We start from the raw sequence: 22,636 nt of genomic DNA, 5'->3' as shown, positions 1-22,636 counted from the left end.
AGGGCTCTGGGAATCATATTATTTAAGGAGAGATAAAGAAGCTAAAATATTTAGGAAAAAAGATTCAGGGAAATATGATAAGCAGCTGCCTCTTTTTTTTTTTTTTTTTTTTTTTTTTTTTTTTTAAGAATTAGAGGTCTGGGTACAGTGGCTCACACCAGTAATCCCAACACTTCGGGAGACCAAGGCAGGAGGATTGCTTGAGCCCAGGAATTCAAGACCAACTTCGGCAACATAGCTAGATCTTCTCTCTACAAAAAATAATTTTAAAAATCAGCCAGGCAGGACAGCTGTGGTGGCTTACATCTGCAACCCCAGGACATTGGCAGGCTGGGGTAGATGGATTACTTAAGGTTAGAAGTTCGAGAACAGCCTGGGCAACATGGCAAAACCACATCTCTACTAAAAATACGAAAATTAGCCAGCGTGTTGGTGCACACTTGTAATCACAGCTACTTGGGAAACTGAGACAGAAGAATCACTTGAACCTGGGAGCTGGAGATTTGCAGTGAACCAAGATTGTGCCACTGTACTCTAGCCTGGGTGACTGAGTGAGACTCTGTCTCAAAATAATAATAATAATAATAAATTAGCCAGGTGTGGTGGCACACACCCGCAGTCCTAACTACTTGAGAGGCTAGCTAGGAGTATCCCTTGAGCCCAGGAGTTTGAAGCTGCAATGAACTATGATCATGCCACTGCACTCCAGGCTAGGCAACAGACCAAGACCCTGTCTCAAAAAAAAAAAAAAAAAATTAATTAAAAAAATTATAAAGTAGAAAAAGAATTGCATAGAAATTGAATAAAAGCAGAATTTGACTCAGTTTCAGAAAGAACTTTCTAATAAGCAAAACTTTACACCATAAGTAGAGCCTGCCTTGCAGAATAATTGGAAACCTGCCATCGGAAGTATTCACCCAGAGGACCTTCCTACATCGCCTGGTGAGTCACTGGACTAAAGGCACATTGTGATTGTTATTACTCCAAGTGGCCACAAGATGGCAGCAGCAGAGAACATCCCACAGGTGATTAAGTAGAAAAAGTAGAAAATTCTAGCTGTTTCCACAATTTTTTATTTTTTATTTTTTATTTTTATTTTTATTTTATTTTTTTCAGGTGGAGTCTCACTCTGTCACCCAGGCTGGAGTGCAGTGGCACAACCTTGGCTTACAGCAACCTCCACCTCCTGGGTTAAAGCGATTCTACTGCCTCAGCCTCCCGAGTGGTTGGGGTTACAGGCGCCCACCACCATGCCCCGCTATTTTTTGTATTTTTAGTAGAGATAGGGTTTCACTATGTTGGCCAGGCTGGTCTCGAACTCCTGGCCTCAGGTGATCCACCTGCTTCAGCTTCCCAAAGTGCTCGGATTACAGGCATGAGTCACCGCGCCCGGCCATTTCCACAAATTTGATTCTGAACTCTAACTGTGATGATAAGTGTTATGTCCATTATTATAAGCCCTTATAGATTTCTGACACACAAAACTGAGAAAGTAGAAACATTTCCCCCAAATTTTATATCTTACTATTAGAAAATAAGGAATCTGAAGGTCGGGTGCGGTGGCTCATGCCTGTAATCCCATCACTTTGGGAGGCTGAGGCAGGTGGATCACCTGAGGTCAGGAGTTCCAGACCAGCCTGGCCAACATGGCAAAACCCTATCTTTAGTAAAAATACAAAATTAGCCAGGCGTGGTGGTGCACACCTGTAATCCCAGCTACTCGGGAGGCTAAGGCAGGAGAATCGCTTGAACCCAGGAGGCAGAGGTTGCAGTGAGCCAATATTATATCACTGCACTTGGGCAACAGAGCAAGACTCCATCTCAAAAAAAAAAAAAAAAAGAAAGAAAGAAAAGAATCTCAGAGGTAGAAAGAGGTAAGCCCTGATCAGTGAGGTTTATCCTGAATCAGAGAAAATGTGCTTCTTACATTCTGATCATGGTGCTACTTCCATCTGACTGCACAGTTTCCAAGCCTAATCATTGTGTACCTTCCAAGAGAGGGAGTCTGTATTTGAAATAGCCTCAATAATGAGGCTGCACATTAGTCTCAGCCTATGTTGGCTTATGGTTCTCACAGAAAAAATTATCCACACTGCTAATCTTCTTGCTGCACCAGCCTCAAAGTCTACAGAAAGACGTCTCAGCTCTAGGAGCTTGAATAACACCTCTACTGGGGAACTGAAATATACCAGTGATTCAATGAAGCAGATTAATATCAGAGTTCTCTTTGCAACCCTGAGGCCAGTCAATCCTACCAGCCCTTGCCTCCATCTGTGGTGGCCAGCCTCCAAGATGGCCCCCTATGATCTTTTCCTCCTGATATCTATGCCCTCGTATCGTCCCCATCACACTGAATAATGGCTCGTCTGCGTGACTGACAAGATATGTAGAAGTAATGGTGCATTTCTTCTAAGGCTAGGCCATTAAAGACACTTACAGCTTCTTATGCCATGCTATCTTGGATCATTCACTATGGAGGAAACCAGCTGCCATATTGTGAGGACACTCAAGCAGCCCTATGGAGAGGTCCACATGGGGAAGAACTGGGGTTTCCTGCCAATGGTCAGCAGTTTGCCAACCACATGAGGTCCTCTAGCCCCATTCAAGCTGGCAGATGGCCACAGCCCTAGGTAACATCATAAGAGACCCCAGGTCTAAACTACTCAGATCTGTTTCTCCTGAATTCCTGAAGCACTGAATCTGAGATGTTCATTTTTGTTTTAAGCTACTGTGTTGTTTTGCTTTTGAGATAGGGTCTTGCTCTGTCACCCAGGCTGGAGTACAGTGGCACAATCTCCCTCACTGCCACCTCCACCTCCTGGGTTCAAGTGATTCTCATGCCTCAGCCTCCCAAGCAGCTGGGATTACAGGCACGTGTCACCATGCACAGCTAAATTTTTTTTTTTTTGGAGACGGAGTCTCGCTCTGTCGCCCGGGCTGGAGTGCAGTGGCTGGATCTCAGCTCACTGCAAGCTCCGCCTCCCAGGTTTACGCCATTCTCCTGCCTCAGCCTCCCGAGTAGTTGGGACTACAGGCGCCCACCACCTCGCCCAGCTAGTTTTTTGTATTTTTTTTTAGTAGAGATGGGGTTTCACCGTGTTAGCCAGGATGGTCTCGATCTCCTGACCTCGTGATCCGCCCATCTCGGCCTCCCAAAGTGCTGGGATTACAGGTTTGAGCCACTGCGCCCGGCCAGTTTTTTGTATTTTTAATAGAGATGTGGTTTTGCTATGTTGGCCAGGCTGGTCTTGAACTCCTGACCTCAAGTGATCTGTCTGCCTCGGCCTCCCAAGGTATTGGGATTACAGGTGTGAGCCACTGGGCCCGGCTTAAGCTACTAAGTTTTAAAGTAATTTGATATGCAGCAACAGGTAACTAATACAACACCCCAAATGCCACCATCCCTGACCATATCCACTCTCTTCTCACTTTCCTCTCTGTACTCTGGCCACTGTCCTTACTATTCTGGCTAAGTAATAATAACCTGCTAACTTTGAAACATAATAGACATTTTCCAGACCTTGCGTTACTGCATCTCTCTGCATAATATTTACCATGGGAAGAATCTTCTTGAAAATTCCTGTTCTCTGACTTCCTTGACACTGTTCTAACCTTGTTCTCCTGATTTTCTCATTCAGGTCTTCCTGTCCGAATGAAAAAATCATTCAGGTTTTCTCCTGAATTGTTCTCCTGAACAATTTTTCATTCAGGTCTTTCTCCTTCAAAGATGCCCCTTTTCCACATGATACATAAAATGTTGGCCTTATGTCAAATTCGATTCCTGTTCTCTCCTTTTGACCCTGAACAAACTCCTTGGGCTGTCTTGCTGTTCCTCTAGTTCCAATGACCATCACTTTGAAGATGACCACCAAATCCATCTCTCCAGCCCACATCGCAGTCCTGAACCTCATACCCTTAAATCCACCTACCCACAGGCAGTGGTGTGCTGCAGCCTGCTTGTACCAACTTGTGAGAGCCAAGAGTGCACGTCTCTTCTCAATTCTATATTTAGCAATGCCACATTGGCAGCTTGAATACCAATGGTGGGAGTGTTGACATTGTGGAATTCAACAAATGCTACAAATTGGAACTTTTTCCACTATGAGCCAGTTGATAAACATTTGCCAGCACACCACTGCTCTTACCAGATGCTTCTGCCTTCTGTGTCCCATAAATACCTCAATTCAACATGTCCCAAAATGTATTTTCTCATTCATTCAAAAATACTGGCTGTGTTGCCTCAAGCCTGTAATCCCAACACTTTGGGAGGCTGAGGCGGGTGAATCACCCGAGATCAGGACTTCAAGACCAGCCTGGCCAACATGGTGAAACCTCATCTCTACAAAAATACAAAAATTAGCCGGGCATGAAGGCAAGTGCCTGTAATCCAAGCTATTTGGGAGGCTGAGGCAGGAAAATTGCTTGAACCCAGGAGGCAGAGGTTGCAGTGAGCTGAGATCCTGCCATTGCACTCCAGCCAGGGCAACAGAGCAAGACTCTATCATAAAAAAAATTATAACTGTTTTTTCAAGTTCTGTGTGAAGGATAAATATTCTCTGCCTTCGATAAACTTATTCTCTGTTGGAGGAGGCAGAAAGGTTCAACAGGCAATCTCAATAGCATAGTAAATGCTGTCTCACATGTTCCTGTGAAGAGACCACCAAATAGGCTTTGTGTAAGCATCAAGGCTGTTTATTTCACCTGGGTGCAGGAGGTGGGCTGAGTCCGAAAAAGGAGTCAGCAAAGGGTGGTGGGATTATCATTAGTTCTTAAAGGTTTGGGATATGTGTACAAAGTACTTTCTTAAGGGCAGGAGGAGAATATTACAAAGTACCTTCTTAAGGGCTGGGGAGAATGTAACTTTTCAGTTAGGGTAGGGCAGGAACAAATCACAATGGTGGAATGTCATCAGTTAAGGCTATTTTCACTTCTTTTGTGGATCTTCAGTTGCTTCAGGCCATCTGGATGTATAGACGTAGGTCACAGAGGATATGATGGCTTAGCTTGGGCTCAGAGGCCTGATATTCCTGTCTTCATATATTAATAAGAAAAACAAAACAAAATAGTGGTGAAGTGTTTGGGTAGCAAAAATTTTGGGGGGTGGTATGGAGAGATAATGGGCAATGTTTTTCAGGGCTGCTCCAAGTGGGATTAGGGGCGATATGGGAACCTAGAGTGGGAGAGATTAAACTGAAGAAAGATTTTGGGGTAAGGGATGATATTGTGGGGTTGTTAGAAGGAGCATTTGTGGTATAGAATTATTGGTGATGGCCTGGATGCAGTTTTGTATGAATTGAGAAACTAAATGAAAGACACAAGGTCTGAATAAGAGAAGGAGAAAAACAGGTATTAAAGGACTAAGAATTGGGAGAACCCAGGACATCCAATTAGAGAGCGCCCAAGGGGGTTCAGCATAATTATTTGCTTGGTTGGCGAGTTTTGGGGCTCTATCCTTGGGTTTTTTTATGTTGTCATATACCAGGTCAGATTGATTTAGGTAAAAACAACACTCTTCATTTAAAAATATACAGAGTCCTCCTTTTTCAGCAGTGAGTAAATTGAGGCCTTGGCGATTTTGGAGGAAAGAGAAATGCAAAGCCAGCAATTGTTTGTTAAACAAGGATTAGAAATGGCTAGGAGAGAGTGAGTGAGATTGATAGTGTGGTGGAGATAGCTGGAGAGAGGTAGAGGGTGGCATAAGAACAGGAACGAGAATAAGAGTGAGTATAACAGTAAAGAATAGGACTTCATCAGGGTGAAAGTGTTGGAATGTGTCCTGTCAGCAAAGATCATCTATCCACTCCAAGAGGGAGTCAAGAGTGGAGGATTGGGGATAGATATTCACGATGGAAAGGAAATGACAGGTTTTAAGAGGTGGACTTAATGGCTTGTAACCTACATGGAAGAGGTTATGAAATGACGACAGAATAGAATGGGCCTGTGAGGCTGGAAGGAGATATTTTCCTTGGTTCAAGAACAATTTGCCCTGTGTGGGAAGAGATTGATAGGTGGAAACTTCAGTTGGAGAATAAATAGGAGTGACCAACTAGAAGGTGAAAAACTGGCCATGAGGGACAGAAGTTGGAATGCTAGCTGCTTCTTTAGCTACCTTATCAGCATAAGCGCTGCCCTGAGTGATGGGATCTGATGCCTTTTAGTGGCCCTTGCAGTGTATGACTCCAGCTTCCTTTGGAAGTAAAGTGGCCTTAAGAAGAGTTTTTATTAAAGAGGCATTAATGATGGAGGACCCTTGCATGGCGAGGAAACCTCTTTAAGCCCATATAACAGCATGGTGGTGCGGGATATGGAAGGCATATTCAGAGTCAGTATAATATTGACACGTAGTTCCTTTGCAAGAGTGAGGGCTCGAGTTAAGGCAATGAGTTTGGCTTGCTGAGAGGTAGTGGAGTGCGGCAGAGTGGTGGCCTCAATGATAGATATGGAAGATACTATAGCATCGCCTGCCTTTGCTGGTGAGTGGTGATTAGGCCTGGTGGAACTGCCATCAATAAACCAAGTGTGATCAGGGTGAGGAACATGAAAGAAGGAAATATAGGGAAATGGAGTGAATGTCAGGTGGATCAGAGAGATACAGTCATGGGGGTGGGGGCCAGCCTAAAACAGTAGGGTCAAGTTGTTTGGACAGAAAGGCTACAGGGCGTGGTCCCGGCTCTTATGTAATAATTTTGACCACACAGCCCTGTACTTTGGCTGTGTGTAATGAAAAGGGTTGGGATGAGTTAGGGAGAGCTAGTGTGGGGGCAACTTCTAGGGCTGTTTTTAAGGAACAGAAAGAGGAGTGGTGAAAGGATTTAGGATCTATGGGGTCAGCTAGGCTTGGTTTTGTGAGTTTATATAATGGTTTCGTTAGGATGGCAAAACCAGGTATCTAAAGGCAAAAGAATCCTACCATGCCCAGGAAGGAAAGGAGTTGCTGTTTTGTAGAAGGGGTTAGGGCTTGGGAGATTAGCCAGACACGATCAGCAGGGAGAGCATGTATGTTTTCATGAAGAACTATGTTGGAATAGGTAATAGATGAGGAAGAAATTTGGGCTTGACTGAAGTAATGGGAGCTGTCTGTGAAGCCTTGCTGCAGTACAGCCCAGGTAATTTGCTGAGCCTGATGCGTATCAGGGTCAGTCCAAGTGAAAGCAAAGAGAAGTTGGGATGAAGGGTGCAAGGAATAGTAAAGAAAGCAGGTTTGAGAGCTAGAACAGAATAATGGGTTATGGAGGGGTTGTGGAGGGAGGTATCGAGGATAGGAGAGTCTATGGGTTTGGCACCATGGGGTGGATAGGCAAGACAATTTGGTTGATAAGGCGCAGATTCTGAACTGACCTGTAAGGCTTGTCCAGTTTTTGAACAGGTAAAATGGGAGAATTATAAGGAGAGTTTATAGGCTTTAAAAGGCCATGCTGTAACAGGCAAGTGATAATAGGCTTTAATCCTTTTAAAGCATGCTGTGGGATGAGATATTGGCATTGAGCGGGGTAAGGGTGATTAGGTTTTAATGGGATGGTAAGGGGTGCATCATCCGTCGCCAAGGAGGGAGTAGAGGTGTCCTATACTTGTGAATTAAGGTGGGGAGATACAAGGAGAGGATGTGAAAGAGGCTTTGAACCAGGGCAACAGACGGCAATGAGGTGTGGCTGTAACCCAGGAATAGTCAGGGAAGCAGATAATTTAGTTAAAATGTCTCGACTTAATAAGGGAGCTGGGCAGATGGGGATAACTAAAAAGGAGTGCATTAAAGAATGTTGTCCAAAGTGGCACCAGAGTTGGGGAGTTTTAAGAGGTTTAGAAGCCTGGCCGTCAATACCCACAACAGTTACGGAGGCAAAGGAAACAGGCCCTTGAAAAGAAGGTAATGTGGAGTGGGTAGCCTCCGAATTGACTAAGAAGGGGACGGACTTACCCTCCACTGTAAGAGTGACCCGAAGCTCAGCGTCCGTGACGGTCCAGGGGGCATCCAAGGCGATCGGGCAGCATCAGTCTTCAGCTGCTAAGCCAAGGAGATCTGGGAAGGAGTCGGCCAAGGAACGTTAGGTTTGGGCTCCAGGGGCTTTAGGAGCGGCGGCGATGTGAGTTGGACAGTCTGACCTCCAGTGGGGGCCCGCACAGACAGGGCACGGCTTAGGAGGAATCCTGGGCTGCGGGCATTCCTTGGCCCAGTGGCCAGGCTTTTGGCATTTGAAGCAAGGTCCACGAGGATGTTTTGAAGGAGGCCCTGGGAGCTGTGGCTTGGATGTTCTGAAGTTTTTGTATGTTGGAGACGTGGTTGTGGGTTGTCTTACAGCAGAGGTAATGTAACTCAGAAATGCGTTGCTGTCTGGCTACCTCCTCTCTATTATTTACACCTTGAAGGCGAGGTTGATTAATTCCTGTTGTGGGGTTTGAGGGCCGGATTCCAATTTTTGAAGCTTTTTTCTAATGTCAGGAGCTGACTGGGTGATAACATGCATATTAAGAATAAGGCGGCCTTCTGGCCTCTCTTGGTCTAGGGCGGTAAAGCGTCTAAGGGTTGCTGCTAAGCAGGCAATGAACTGGGCTGGGTTTTTGTCTTTACCTTAGGTAGTTTCTTTAAGTTTATCATAATTAACAGCTTTGTAAGCTGCCTTTTTAAGCCCTTCAAGTCGGCAGGAAACCATGTAATCTCACCTAGCTATACCTGGGGAATCTGCCTGACAGTTCCATTGGGGGATCTTCTCAGGAACTGCTCTAATGCCTTCCTGGAGGTCTGGCTCATGAAGCCGGCGATTATCAGCGTGAGATTGGGCTAGAGAAAAAACTCTTTCCCCCTCATCTGGGGAGAGGGTAGAAGTTAGGATGACATTTAAGTCACTCCAGATTAAATTGTAGGACAGAGTTAGATATCGGAATTCCTGTATATATTTAGTGGGGTCTGATGAGAAAGAGCCTAAACGCTGGCTGATCTGGGAAAGGTCTGATAGAGAAGAAGGCACATGTGCCCTGACTATGCCTTCAGCTCCAGCCACCTCTCTAGGAGGAAATAGTTGGGCAGGTGGGGGAGAGCTAGTTGCAGAACGAAACTGTAAACCAGACCAGGTGTGAGGAGGGGAGGTGATAGAAAGATTAGAGGGTGGGGGAGCAGAGGCTGAGGAAGAATTGGGGCCTGGCTCGGCCTGGCGAGGAGCAGCCTGGGGAGAAGGGGAGAGGCCAGATGAGTCTAGAAAAGGAGGATTCAAAGGACTCAGAGCTTGGGGTGGAGACTGAAGGAACAGACAGGAGAGAAAGAAGAGCTATTTGGGATGAGTCACATTGGGAGCAGAGACTAGGGAGGGACCAACGTGTAAAAGAATGCCTGGACATCAGGCACCTCAGACTATTTGTGCATTTTTCAACAAAAATTACCTAGACCTTGTAAAATGGAGAAATCCAAAGTGCGGTTTTCTGGCTATTTAGAACCATTATCGAGTTTGTATTGGGGTCAAGTGGTATTGCAGAAGAAAATAAGACTCTTAGATTTTAGGTCAGGTGAGAGTTGAAGAGGTTTTAAGTTCTTGAGAACACAGGCTAAGGGAGAAGAAGGAGGAATGGAGGGTGGAAGATTGCCCATAGTGAAGGAGGCAAGTTTAAAGAGAAGAGTAGAGACATGGAGAGAAGGGGTGGGGGGTGCTTGCCCCCCAGGAAAGTGGAAATGGGGTGGGAGGTGTTTGCCCCCCAGGAAAGTGGAAGAGGGGTGGGAGGCACTTGGTCCCCAGGAAAGTAGAAAACGGGCGGAGACAGGGAGAGAAGGGGTGGGGGGTGCTTGCCCCCCAGGAAAGTGGAGAGAAAAGAGAGGGTAGAGACATGGAGAGAAGGGGTAGCGTGAGTAGTCCTGGGCTGCAATGTGGGTGAGCAGCCAAAGCAGGCGTCCCCGCAATTGACTTGCCACCAAGGGAATGTGGGTGAATGATCAAGGCAGGCATCCCCGCGGAGATCAGACACCAATGGAATGTGGGTGAATAATCAGGCAGGCATCACGGCAACGATTAAACACCAAGGGAAGGCTGCCTTCCTGAGTCTGTGACCGGCGCCGGAATTTTGGGTCCACGGATAAAATGTGTCTCCTTTGTCTCTATCAGAAAATGAAAGGAACTGAAATTAAGAGAAAGGAGAGATTGAAGGGTGGCGCCAAGATTGAAAGGAGAAAGAGGTTGAGGGATAGTGAGAGAAGCTGGAGAAGAGAGTAAAAAGAGGTTGCTTACTCGATTTAAAATCGGTGAGATGTTCCTTGGGCTGGTTGGTCTGAGGACCCGAGGTCGTAGGTGGATCTCTTCACGGAGTGAGGGTGAGGACAGGGGACTGGTCTCCCGAAGGAGTCCCGCTGACCCGGGTCTTCGGCACCAAATGTCTCACGCGTCCATGTGAGGAGACCACCAAACAGGCTTTGTATGAGCGACAAGGCGGTTTATTTCACCTGGGTTCAGGCGGGCTGAGTCCAAAAAAGGAGTCAGCAAAGGGTGGTGGGATTAGCATTAGTTCTTTTTTTTTTTTTTTTGAGACGAGTCTCCCTCTGTCGTCCAGGCTGGAGTGCAGTGGCGGGATCTCGGCTCACTGCAAGCTCCGCCTCCCACGTTCATGCCATTTCCTGCCTCAGCCTCCTGAGTAGCTGGGACGACAGGCGCCCACCACCTCGCCTGGCTAATTTTTTTGTATTTTTTTAGTGGAGACGGGGTTTCACCGTGTTAACCAGGATGGTCTCAATCTCCTGACCTCGCGATTCGCCCGCCTTGGCCTCCCAAAGTGCTGAGATTACAGGCGTGAGCCACCGCGCCTGGCCGGGATTATCACCAGTTCTTATAGGTTTGGGATAGGTGTACAAAGTACCTTCTGAAGGGTGGCCGGGAGAATATTACATAGTACCTTCTTAAGGGCGGGAGGGGGAGCATATTACACAGTACTTTCTTAAGGGCTGGGGAGAATATATCTTTTCAGTTAGGGTAGGGCAGGAACAAATCACAATGGTGGAATGTCATCAGTTAAGGCTGTTTTCACTTCTTTTGTGGATCTTCAGTTGCTTCAGGCCATCCGGATGTATACATGCAGGTCATGGGGATATGATGGCTTTTGGGCTCAGAGGCCTGACAAATGCTCCAGCTGGAGTAAGCAGTAGATGTTCAGGGAGCACAGAGCAGGGGAAGACTTGAAAGGGGGTGTCTCATCTCAGCCAAGACATGAAGGATTGACAGGAAGTTTCCAGGCAAAGGAAGAACTATGGAAAGGCTCAGTGTTTAGAACAAGCACCCCGTTTGGGGAGCTGCAATTGCTTCAGGTAGGGATGGGCTTGGTATGAGACAAGCAAGGTCGGCTCATGAAAGGCTAGATAAGTCCTGATAATTGCCTCGGGCTATTCCTGAAGGTAGCAAGAAGTTTTTCAAGTATTTTAAAGGACTTGATATGCTTTGTGGAACATTCACTGCAGTTGTAGTCTTGGAAGGGGGCCAAATAGACCCACTCCCTCCTTTGAGAGACTTTCCTCATTTTGGCTTCCAGGAAAACATACACTACAGTTTTGCTTCTACTACCTCTGTTCATTCCTTTGCTGGCCTCTTGTCTTCTCCCTGATTGTTCATGTTGGTGGGTCCCAGGGCTTCCACTTTTTTTTCCTCCAATCTACTCCCAATATGGCAGCCAGATTTAAAACATGAGCCAGATCAGTCCTTTCTCTGCTAAGGACTCTCCAATGGCTTGCTGTTCTACTCAGAGTAAAAGTCAAAGTTCTTACAGTGGTCCCCGAGGCCCTACATGATTGGTCTCCCTTTCTCTCCACCACCAGCTCACTCTGCTGCAGCCACCCTGTCCTGCTTGCTGTCTCCTGTACACACCAGCAATGCTTCCACCTCACGGCCTTTGCACTGGCTCCTCTGTCTGCCCAGAATCCTCTTTGCCCAGATATCCTGTGGTTCTGTCCCTGATCTTCAAGTCTCTGTTCAAATGTCACCTTCTCAATGAGACTTTTCCTGACTGCCCGATTTAAAATTGCAACATTTCCTTCTATCCTGACACTTATGATACCCATTTCCCATTCCTTTTTCTTTCTTTCTTTGTAGCCCTTATAACCTTTTTACATCTTACATAATCTCTGAATTTGTTATGTTTATAGCTTATTGACTCTTACTCCCACTAGGATGTAAATTCCACAGAGATGGAGCTCTTGGTGTCTTGTTCACTGATACAATCCGAAAGTCTCTTAGGATGTTTCCAGCTACACCCTGAGGCTTTCCCCAAGAATTCCCCTCTACCTGGAGGGGACTGTTCCCAAGTCCATGAGCCCAGAAGATCCCTCAGAGACCATATAACCTGGAGATGATAAAGCTGCCTAAGACATAGCTGATTATGAAGGAGAGAACCCTGGAATTTGAGCAGATAAGGTGGATGTGGAGTTAACTGAACATTTCCCAGCTCTGTGATCTTGGGCAAGTCACCCCACCTCACTGAGATTCAATTTCTTTGCCTGTGAAATGAGGTTAATATTTGTCCCTCCTGCCTTGCAGCATGTGGTGGAAGTGTGGCCTTTTAGTTTAAATCTCTGTGCTTTGGCAGGGCTCGATGGCTCACACCTGTAATCCCAGCACTTTCAGCTGCCAAGGCAGGTGGATCACCTGAGGTCAGGAGTTTGAGACCAGCCTGGTCAACATGGTGAAACCCTGTTTTTACTAAAAATACAAAAATTAGCCAGGTGTTGTGGTAGGTGCCTGTAATCCCAGCTACTCGGGAGGCTGAGTCAGGAGAATCGCTTGAACCCGGGAGGCAGAAGTTGCAGTGAGCCAAGATCCCGCCACTGCACTCCAGCCTGGGTAACACAGCAAGACTACGTCCCCGATAAATAAATAAATAAATAAATAAATAAATAAATAAATAAATCCCTATGCTTCAATATCCTAAGGAAAAGACCCACCTGCGGCTTATGATAACACAATGGCTATGTCTATATTTGTGCCAATTGGCCTTGATGATAAAATGTCTGCTGTGGGGGAGGATATATTTGTGTTCAAAATTCAGAGATCCTGAGAGCATCAGGATGAGGTGGAGAAAGAGTGAGATTATGGTGTTCCAGGCAGAATGGGCAATATTCACAAAGGTGGAGAAGGGATGTTCATGCCACGGTCAGGGGCTACTGATATGGGGAACCTAGGCATTGAGAGGATCAACCACTTTCCAGAAGTCCTAATAGACCCTCCATGGACTCTAGGATTTTCAAGTCCCAGGCCAGCACCTTCCTAATCACTCTGTCTTCTCGAAGAGTGATAAATGAAGTTGTTTTCATAATACAGTGACATTTTCAGGTCCATTTCCTCAGACTCACTGCATACTTCATGAACCATCGCACTCCTGTTCAAGCATCTGGGCTGCATCTGCATCCAGTCTCCAAGGGTCTTATCAGAACAGGAGGTAAACCCAGGTTATTGTCCCAACTTTGCCAGTCACTTGGGTCCCTGACTATTCCACAGCTCTGAGTCATAGATCACCATTTCTCTTTTAACCTAGTGGCACAAGTTTATGACTAGTTGGATCATTGCTTTTTATACCTTATTAGCTTTGTCTAGGGTTTATTAGTCTGTAATTTCAGATTGGGCCCCAGGGGTATTTCTGAATATAATTGTGTGTTTTGTGTGGGGGTGAGTATGCATGCAGGGATAGTCTATGGCTTTAAATCTGAAGTTTAACTGGAAATAATAATAATAATTACTAATTAACAATATAGATTAATATAAAATTTTATTGATGAAAATAATAGCAGCAGCCATCATTTATTGTGTGCTTATTATTTGCCAGCCACCATATTAATTTGAGGTAGGGACCATTTAAGGGTAAGAAAATCAACCACACAACATCAGTGATGGAGCTGGGATTCAAATCCAGGCTGACCAAAGAGTTCACTCTATTCTTTACAATCACTGCATCCTCAAACAATCCCCTCCTCCATAGCTCTTGTTTTTCTTCAGTAATGGTTCCCAACTCTTTGCTGTCTGGACACACTAGACAGATGATATTTGGCCAGAATAACCCAGTTCTGAGGCCCAGCTCCAATTTTTAGTGCATCCTGCCAAGTTGTCTGTTGGCTGGCTCTACTTCCATCTGCAGCTCTCACTGACTATGGCCCAGCAGTGTATCCAACAACATTGTGTGAACCTCTGCTTTAGGAGAAAGGCCATACCCTCCAGTCCACTCTGGCTCCACTCCACATCCCCCTCCTAACTTCTCATACTTCCCCCTTTGAAATCTCCCCTTGAGTTAGGCCAAGTATGGTTCTGGAGAGGCCTTACAGGTGATGTTCTCCTGACCTGGAATAAGCTCTGCGTCCTTTTCAGCTATTCATGCCACCAGTTCACATTCCTACATTTTCCAGGAACCCTTGTTGTACCAAGCAGGGTTCTCAGGTTGCCAACCACAGAAGCAGACCCTTAAAAGACCTTATTGGAATGATATGGGAAAGCTCGCAGAATTTACAGAATCTGAACCGGCAGGCCCCAGGAAGAGCAGTTAGGGGACCTGAGGAGTCTAAGTAGCAGGAGTTAATGGGAGGTCCCTTCAGAGAGCTTCCATCCAGGATAGATTTTCTACCCTCATGTTCCTGTACTCAAGATTCAAATCCCAGCTGGGTGGGGTGGCTCATGCCTGTAATCCCAGTACTTTGGGAGGCCGAGGCAGGCAGATCACGTGAGGTCAGGAGTTTGAGACCAGCCTGGCCAACATGGCAAAACTCTGTCTCTACTAAAAATACAAAAATTAGCCAGGGTGGTGGCACGCACCTGTAGTCCCAGCTACTCCGGAGGCTGAGGCAGGAGAATCACGAACCCGGGAGATGGAGGTTGCAGTGAGCCAAGATCATGCCACTGCACTCCAGCCTGGGCGATGACAAAGCGAGACACCGTCTCAAAATAAAAAAAAAAGATTCAAATCCCTGGAAGAGAGAGTGTGAATGGCCTAGTTTGGGTCTTTGGGCCACACATACCCATTGACCATAGCACTTTAATTCATAGTCCCACCAAGTCCACCCACATGCAACTAGTTGGCGAGAGTTTCTTAAGGGATAATTAAAGTGCTGCAATCAGGCTGGGCTCAGTCATTCAATCCTGTAATCCCTGTACTTTGGGAGGCCAAGGAGGGCAGATTACTTGAGGTCAGGAGTTTGAGACCAGCCTGGACAATATGGTTAAACCCCGTCTCTACAGAAAATATAAAAATTAGCCAGGGATGGTGGTGCACACCCGTAATCCCAGATACTTGGGAGGCTGGGACATGAGAATCACTTGAACCCAGGCCAGCCTGGGTAACAGAGTGAGACCTTGTCTCAAAACAAAAAGAAAAAAACAGTGCTGCAACCAGAAGAGGGGAGAAGAGATGCTGAGCAGGCTGGACACTAAGGCCACAGCCGTCTCTCCCTTTTCTTAAGCCTTAGACCCACACTGCCATTTTCCCTATTGATGGGCTCTCACTGACCTGCCTTACCTAGTGTTGTTATTTAAACGTGTGCTGCAAAATTCCTGTCATAGCCATCATTGTGCTTGCTTCAGAGCACATATGTTACCTTCCCCCAAAGTTGGGAAACTCCTGGGAGGCAAGAGCTGAGGCTCCTAAGTCCACAGGTTTGCTCAGAGCCAAACTATGGGCCAATTAACAGGTTTTAGGGACTGGCTGAGTGACCAGCTGCATGTTTGCATGTTGGGTGGAATAGCAGGATACCAAGATGGTGAGGTAAGTGGGAAGCTTTCCCTGGAGAACTTTTTAACCCCCAGAATACACCTATTCTCCAGTGAAAGTAACTAAGTCAAGGGGTTCTGGGAGAATTAGATAAAAGAATTGCAGCTCAAGACTGGCTCCATTAGGCCGGGTTCTTCTAGACTCCCACCATGGCCATACATACTTCTGAAAACTGTTGCTGTCATTAAATCTCCTGTTGTGATTCTTTTTTCCCTCTTAGTTTCTTGTTAAGAGCCTTTATGTGGGCTGCGTGCATGGCTCACACCTGTAATCCCAGTGCCTTGGGAGGCCAAGGTCAGAGGAATGCTTGAGGCTAGGAGTTTGAGACCAGCCTGGGCAACATAGTAGACTCCATTTGTGTGTGTGTATACATATTTAAAAAAAATTTTTTTTTTTTTTTTTAATTAGCAGCACAAGGATTGCTTGGGCCCAGGAGTTTGAGGCTGTAGTAAGCTATGATCATGTCACTGCACTCCAGCCTGGGTAAAAGAGTGAGACCCTGTCTCTAAAAACAAACAACAACAAAAACAAACAGAAAAAAAAGAAGGCTCTTACAAAAAACATTGGCTTTCCTTCTGCTAACCTGCAGTTTGGGAGAGAGCCTGGATAAAGATTCAGGACATGTGGCAACTGGGACCACCTCTGCCCTTAACTGCTTAGCTGGTCATTCATTCAACAAATAAATACTGAGAACCTACTATGTGTCAGGCATTGTTCAAGACACTGCTAAGGATATAGTGGTGAACGAAAGAGACCAAATCTTCTCCATTTCTGTTCTTTCTTGGAGACAGGAGGCCTTCATCAGCTCTCATGGCTTTTTCAGAGCTATCATTCCACAATTATATGAATGAAGGAAAAACAATTTTCTCTCTCTCATTCAAGGCAAAGGGGTATTCAAGGTGCCTCAGGAGATGAAGCAAGTGGTGGCATTTTCTTGGAAATAGTTCAGAATCTGGATGGATGGAGAGAGAAAGAGATTACATAATTAAAAGCCCACAAATGTTAGTTCGTTGCTGGCACACAGTGAACGCAGTGAACACTTACTAAATATCTGTTTGGTGGATGAATCATGTGGGAAAAAGAAGGGGACTTAATGGGTGGCTGCAGGGAGAATTTCCTCACTTTGACTCGAGGCCCTCACGTGTGCCTCTTTCCCTCTCTCCTTGGGAGTACTACTCCCAAGTACTCCTGTCTTGGGAGTACTACTCCTTCTGTAACTCCCCCATCTCCTCAGGCATTTGGACCCAAGTGTTCCAGGCCTGAGAGTCCAGAATTTCCACTCTCTGTGATACAAAGAAGAGGCCCTGGCTCATTATTGACTATAACCCTAGGGGTTTTCCTCTTATGAGGGAAACCCTCCCTCTCTTAATATGACGGGTCTTCCTAAGAGGAAAGAATGTCTGCTTCCTAGGCACCTAATATAAACATCCTTAATGGATTTAAGCCTGGGGTCACAAGTTCAAGGGCACACAGAAAAAGGCCAGGCAGGTAATGTCAACTGTGACAGACAATAAGGAATGCTGGGGACTGTGGTGACCTGGAGAACTGAGCCTCATGTGAACAGAATCATACTTTTAAAAAGTACTGTGTGGGCCAAAACAGTGGCACTCATGTGTGGGTGTTCGAAGATCAGTGAACTATCAGTTTATGGCATCTATTATTAGAAACAAGCCAGAAAAACTTGTCAACTTTTCATTCTTCTCTTTGCGGCATGTCTCCCTGAGATCACATGGCTGCCTGAATGGAGGGAAAGAAGAGGAGGACATGCCCATCGGAGAATGTAGGTTAATATCTTAAATAGTATTCTACCATACCCACGTTTGTCTTGGATAGAATGTTTTCTTGAGCTAAACTCCATAAAATTCCTATAGAGGCACAATTACTGATTCAAACAAAAGCCGCCTTTGACTATTGAGAGAGGAGTGTTTGGGTCAGAAGGATCAATTTTCTGATGAATCAGTGAGCAATTCTGAGTGGAACTAATCAGGTTTGTGTTGTGTCACCCTTTATTTATAACCCACGGTTCAGTGATCTGAAATCTGACCACTCCTCCTCTGACTTCCGCCCACCTCCTTCTACTCTCCTAACTTGCAAATGTACCACATGTGTACATACACAGATAAATACAAAGATGAAGAAAAGCATTTTTCAGAAACAAGAAGGCTCAGAGAGATGCTAGAGCCTTCCTGAACAGTACTGGAAACAACAAAAGATGCAAGGGTGTGATGGCCAGTGGAAGTAATTTAACTCCTCTGCCTCCAGGGAATCACAAGGTCTCAGGAAAACAGCCATGAGTAACAAATTAGTTCCCCAGCAAGGCAAATTCCTGGAGGATTAAAGACAGGGAGTGTTCCCAGCAACACTTCTAGCTACTGATGCCTAGGGATAGTAAGGGCAATCAATTAATTTTTCCCTCAGGATTCCAACTGAGATGTTATCCTATAAAGTATTGGGTCATATTTCCAAAGCCACGTTAGGTCAGGCTTTGGTTACCCATCACATTAGTTAAGGTTATATTGGTTTCAGGGAAAAAAAAGGAAACTTTGGCTGACTTAAACAAAAAGGAGGATTATTGGGAAGCTCCTGTGGGCTTTGATGAAATCAAAAAGAAAGCTGGATAACCACAGCTCAGCAAGGGAAGAAACTGAGCACCAGGAGTTCATGGTTGTGTTGCCATTGATACGATTCTGTTTCAGTGTGCCCAGGCTTTCTGGTTCTTTGGGATAAAAGGATCTTATGGGCCTTGTGACTTAGCTTGGGTTCCCCAAAGGCAGAGGGATTCTGGTGTGATGTACGGAGAGAGTGCTCTCAGGAGAAATCTGTTAAGGGAGTGAGGGAAGCAGGGTGGTACAGGAGACAGAGCTAAGCAAGCCTAGCCTCAGCCTGATCCCATGATGGGACCTGGAGAGTGAATGACATGACTGAGTTATCCCACTTTGAAGCAATGGTGTACCTCTCCCTCCAGGGGAAGAACATACTTTCTCAAGCATTTTTGGGCAAGATGATTCAATAGCAGGGCCACCTGTGAGGTGTTCACAGCTGACATTCACAGCAGCTGGGGGATGGTACACTGCCTAGTCAAGGAGCTCTGGGCAGAGCACCAACAGAATCCACTGCTTCTGGCTTGGGTAAGGTGTCCACTCAACAGCAATTAGCCATTGAGAGAGAGGCAAAGCCTTGAAGTCTAGACATGGCAGCAGGGGCTATTTCCAGAGGAAAGTAAACAGGAGTGATGGGCAGTTATACCAAATGGTGTCCACAGTACCCACTTGAATCACTTCTAATGAAAATGCCCTCCTGGTCAATGTGTACAACTGGCCAGGTGTTTCTTCCTCAGTAAGAAGAATATTTCCCAGGCACTTAACATAATCTCTTTTTTTTTCTTTTTTTTTTTGTTTTTCTCATGTCAGACAGGTAATATGTTGACATGGTAACAAGGTTCGAGGGTGGCTCATCTCACACATGGGTGGGAACACCCAATCATCATGCTCATGAACTACAAAAGGATCATCTATTTTTTAAAAAATCTCTCAAACATTGTTTATCATACAAGTAAACCCCAGTTCTCATGATGGGCTTATTGGTAGGATTTCTGGTAGGAAGCATGGGTACCAGGGTCTCTCGATTTTTTGGATTAGTGGTGGTGGAGGTCAGCCACCAGCAGGGTCCAGTCATACTGTATGAGAATGTCTTTGATCTTTGTCTTTGATCTCCTCCTTGGAAAACTCATCCATATACTTCTGGTAATAGGACATCAGGGCTTTAGAGCTAGACTGATGGACAGCATATATCCAGGCCATGTGATCACCACCTTTCACATGGACATGTCCATACCAGCAAATCACCCCTTGTCCAGAAGCAGAACTGGTTCCAGCAGCTCGTATATCAGTGTGTACAGCTCGATCATCTCCAGGGGCCGCCCATTCACCTTGATTGCTGTGTTTGCAGTGTGCCACAGCTGTGGCTGTCTTCTTGCATCTGAAGACCTGCACAAACTGCAATGAGCCCTTGGAAAGCATGGCTACAGGTGTGGATAAGAACTCCTCTCTTTTTTTTCTTTTTGAGACAGGGTCTTGCTTTGTTGCCCAGGCTGGAGTGCAGTGGAGCAATCTCAGCTCACTACAACCTCTGCCTCCTGTGCTCAAGCAATGCTCCTACCTCGACCTCCCGAGTAGCAGGGATTACAGGTGCGTGCCACGAAGCCTGGCTAATTTTTGTATTTTTAGCAGAGATGGAGTTTCACCATGTTGGCCAGGCTGTCTATTTCATTTTTTTTTTTAACATAATCTTAATAGGGAGCTCTCCAGTTTAAACACAGTCCTTGACACTCCCTATTGTCTACCACAGTTGATCATATGATAGACTCTTTCTGTGTGCATTTGAGTTTGTGACCCCAGGCCTAAACCCATTAAGGAAGAGTATGTTAGGTGCCTAGGTACATGTGTAGAAGTGGAATTTATGGATTCTGGGGCATGAATGTGTTCAACTTTAGCGTATATTGCCGAAGAGTTCTCCAAAATGGTTTTACCATTTGATACTGCTTTTAACAATGTATGAAAGTAGGCTGGGCATGGTGGCTCATGCCTATAATCCCAGCACTGTAGGAGGCCAAGGCGGGCAGATCACCTGAAGTCAGAAGTTCAATACCAGCCTGGTCAACGTGATGAAACCCCATCTCTACTAAAAAAATACAAAAATTAGCCAGGCGTGGTGGTGCATGCCTGTAATCCCAGCTATTTGGGAGGCTGAGGCAGGAGAATTGCTAGACCCCAGGAGACAGAGGTTGCAGTTAGCCAAGATCACACCACTGCATTCCAGCCTGGGCAACAGAGCAAGAGACTGTCCCCAAGCAAACAAACAATGTATGAAAGTTTCACTTGCCCCACATCCTTGTCAGCACTTGGTATTGTCTGTCTTTTTCATTTTACTTAGTCTAGTAGATATGCAGTATTGTCTTATGGTAGTTTAAATTTGTATCTCTAGGCCAGGCATGGTGGTTCACACCTATAATCTCAGCACTCTGGGAGGCTGAGGCAGGTGGATTACTAGGAGTTTGAGACCAGCCTGGGCAACATGGCAAAACCCCATCTCTACTAAAAATAAAAGGAAATTAGCTGGCTACAAGTGGCACATGCCTGTAGTTCCAGCTACTTAGGAGGCTGAGGTGGGAGAATCGCTTGAGTGTGGGAGGTGGAGGCTGCAATGAACCATGATCTTGCCACTGCACTCCAACTTGGGTGACAGAATGAGACCCTGTCTCAAACAAACAAACAAACAAACAAAAAAAAAAAAAAAGAAAGAAAGAAAAGGAAAGTATTTGGCATCTGCCTAATAAGTAATGAAGTCAAGCACTATTTGATGTCTTTTCTTGTTGGTTCAGGTGAACTGTTTATGAATTCTGTATATTAATATACAAAGCTCTTGGCCAGGTGTGGTGGCTCATGCCTATAATCCCAACACTTTGGGAGGCTGATTCAGGACAATGGCTTGAGGCCAAGAATTTGAGGTTACAGTAAGCTATGATAGTGCCACTGCACTCCAGCCTGAGTGACAGAGTGAGACCCTGTCTCTTAAGAAAAAAAAAAAAAATGTTCTTTAACTCAAAAAAAAACCCAAATCCTCTGCACTGTGGCCAATGAATAATTTCATGGCAGAAGGGTGTTGTGCCCCTCCTTTTACATTAATATATAATTATTACATATTGAACATAATACTGAAGCCCAGTGTATTCACCCATTTGGTGAAGTTGAGATTATAGCCCATGTTTCCTGACAAGCTGTGCACACATCTGTTGGTTCTCATCGGCCTGGCATCCCTTAATCCTACTAACCTCTCCTTTTTTCCTTCTCCATTTAAACCATGGGACTCCGGGGAGGTTACCAATCACATTATTCCCTCCCTTTGGCTACCCAGCCACAAACTGGACCCGTCAATTTATTTCTCCATAAAGCTTGAAACTCAAATGAAAGGCTCCTGAAGTCTCATAGATGTGCCCTGAGAAGAGACCCAGGGTCTCCTGCTGGTAAGGACCTGGAGCTTCCCAGTTTCCTGTCCTTCCAAAGATCACGACCTCTAGCTCTTCCCTCAGTTCTGGAACTATTCAAGAATCCTCTTTCTAATAAACCCCTTCTTCCTTTAGTCAGAGTCAGTTTCTACTGTGTGTTAGTCAGAGAACTAATATAATCCCAATTCTCTTTTTTTCTGCCACCATCAATGAACAAAATGGTAAATTTTAAAATTATTTAATTGCAATATACTTATTTATATTTTATTTATTACATTTTGTAAATAAGATTTTCATGGCCGGGTGCAATGGCTCATGCCTGTAATCCCAGCACTTTGGGAGCCTGAGGTAGGCAGATCACCTGAGGTCAGAAGTTCGAGACCAGCCTGGCCAACATGGTGAAACCCTGTCTCTACAAAAACATAAAAATTAGCTGGACATGGTGGCGCGCACCTGTGGTCCTAGAAACCTCGGAGGCTGAGGCAGGAGAATCGCTTGAACCAGGAGATAGAGGTTGCAGTGAACTGAGATTGTGCCACTGCACTCCTGCCTGGGCAATAAAGTGAGACCGTCTGAAAAACAAAATTGGCTTTTAATTTCTTAAAATTGGCTTAGTTGGTCATTGCATGTTAAAACCATAACTGTAGCTACTCAGAAGGCTGAGGCTGGAGTATCCCTTGAGCCCAGGAAGGAGTGGTTGCAGTGAGCCAGGATCGCAACACTGCACTCTGGTTGACAGAGTGAGATCTTGTCTCAAAAAAAAAAAAAAAAAAAATTGTCCGGGCATGGTAACTCATGCCTGTAATCCCAGCGCTTTGGGAGGCTGAGGCGGGTGGATCACCTGAGGTAGGGTATTTGAGACCAGCCTGGCCAACATGGTGAAACCCCATCTCTACTAAAAATACAAAAATTAGCTGGGTATAG

General features: G+C 45.5%; 1 protein-coding gene, 1 long non-coding RNA gene and 1 other non-coding gene across 3 annotated transcripts in view; all 3 read right to left on the bottom strand.

Moving 5' to 3' along the window:
• Positions 1–4,678: 4,678 nt before the first annotated feature.
• LOC114676317 (uncharacterized) overlaps positions 4,679–22,636 on the bottom strand; it is a 34,893-nt gene continuing 16,935 nt past the window's right edge. Inside the window, exons 2-5 of the long non-coding RNA XR_013413781.1 lie at positions 16,407–16,660; positions 10,209–10,435; positions 7,916–8,017; positions 4,679–5,031 (exon numbers count right to left, since the gene is read on the bottom strand). This is a non-coding gene — a long non-coding RNA (uncharacterized LOC114676317). The remainder of the gene's footprint in view (positions 5,032–7,915; positions 8,018–10,208; positions 10,436–16,406; positions 16,661–22,636) is intronic.
• On the bottom strand, positions 19,085–19,822 carry LOC114676316 (small ribosomal subunit protein uS9). Its single transcript, XM_028843950.2, is given in 5 exon segments — positions 19,085–19,404; positions 19,406–19,493; positions 19,495–19,534; positions 19,537–19,640; positions 19,642–19,822. Coding segments are annotated over 5 exon segments (507 nt in total). The 5' UTR covers positions 19,728–19,822; the 3' UTR covers positions 19,085–19,215.
• Positions 19,113–19,216, bottom strand: LOC114676616 (small nucleolar RNA U13). Its single transcript, XR_003727665.1, has one exon. It is a non-coding gene; the product is annotated as a small nucleolar RNA U13 (small nucleolar RNA).

The sequence above is a fragment of the Macaca mulatta genome, chromosome 2 (genome assembly GCF_049350105.2).
Source record: "Macaca mulatta isolate MMU2019108-1 chromosome 2, T2T-MMU8v2.0, whole genome shotgun sequence".
NCBI lineage: Eukaryota > Metazoa > Chordata > Mammalia > Primates > Cercopithecidae > Macaca > Macaca mulatta.
The sequence above is the reverse complement of the archived record's forward strand: the minus strand, read 5'-3'. Positions and strand labels throughout refer to the sequence as shown.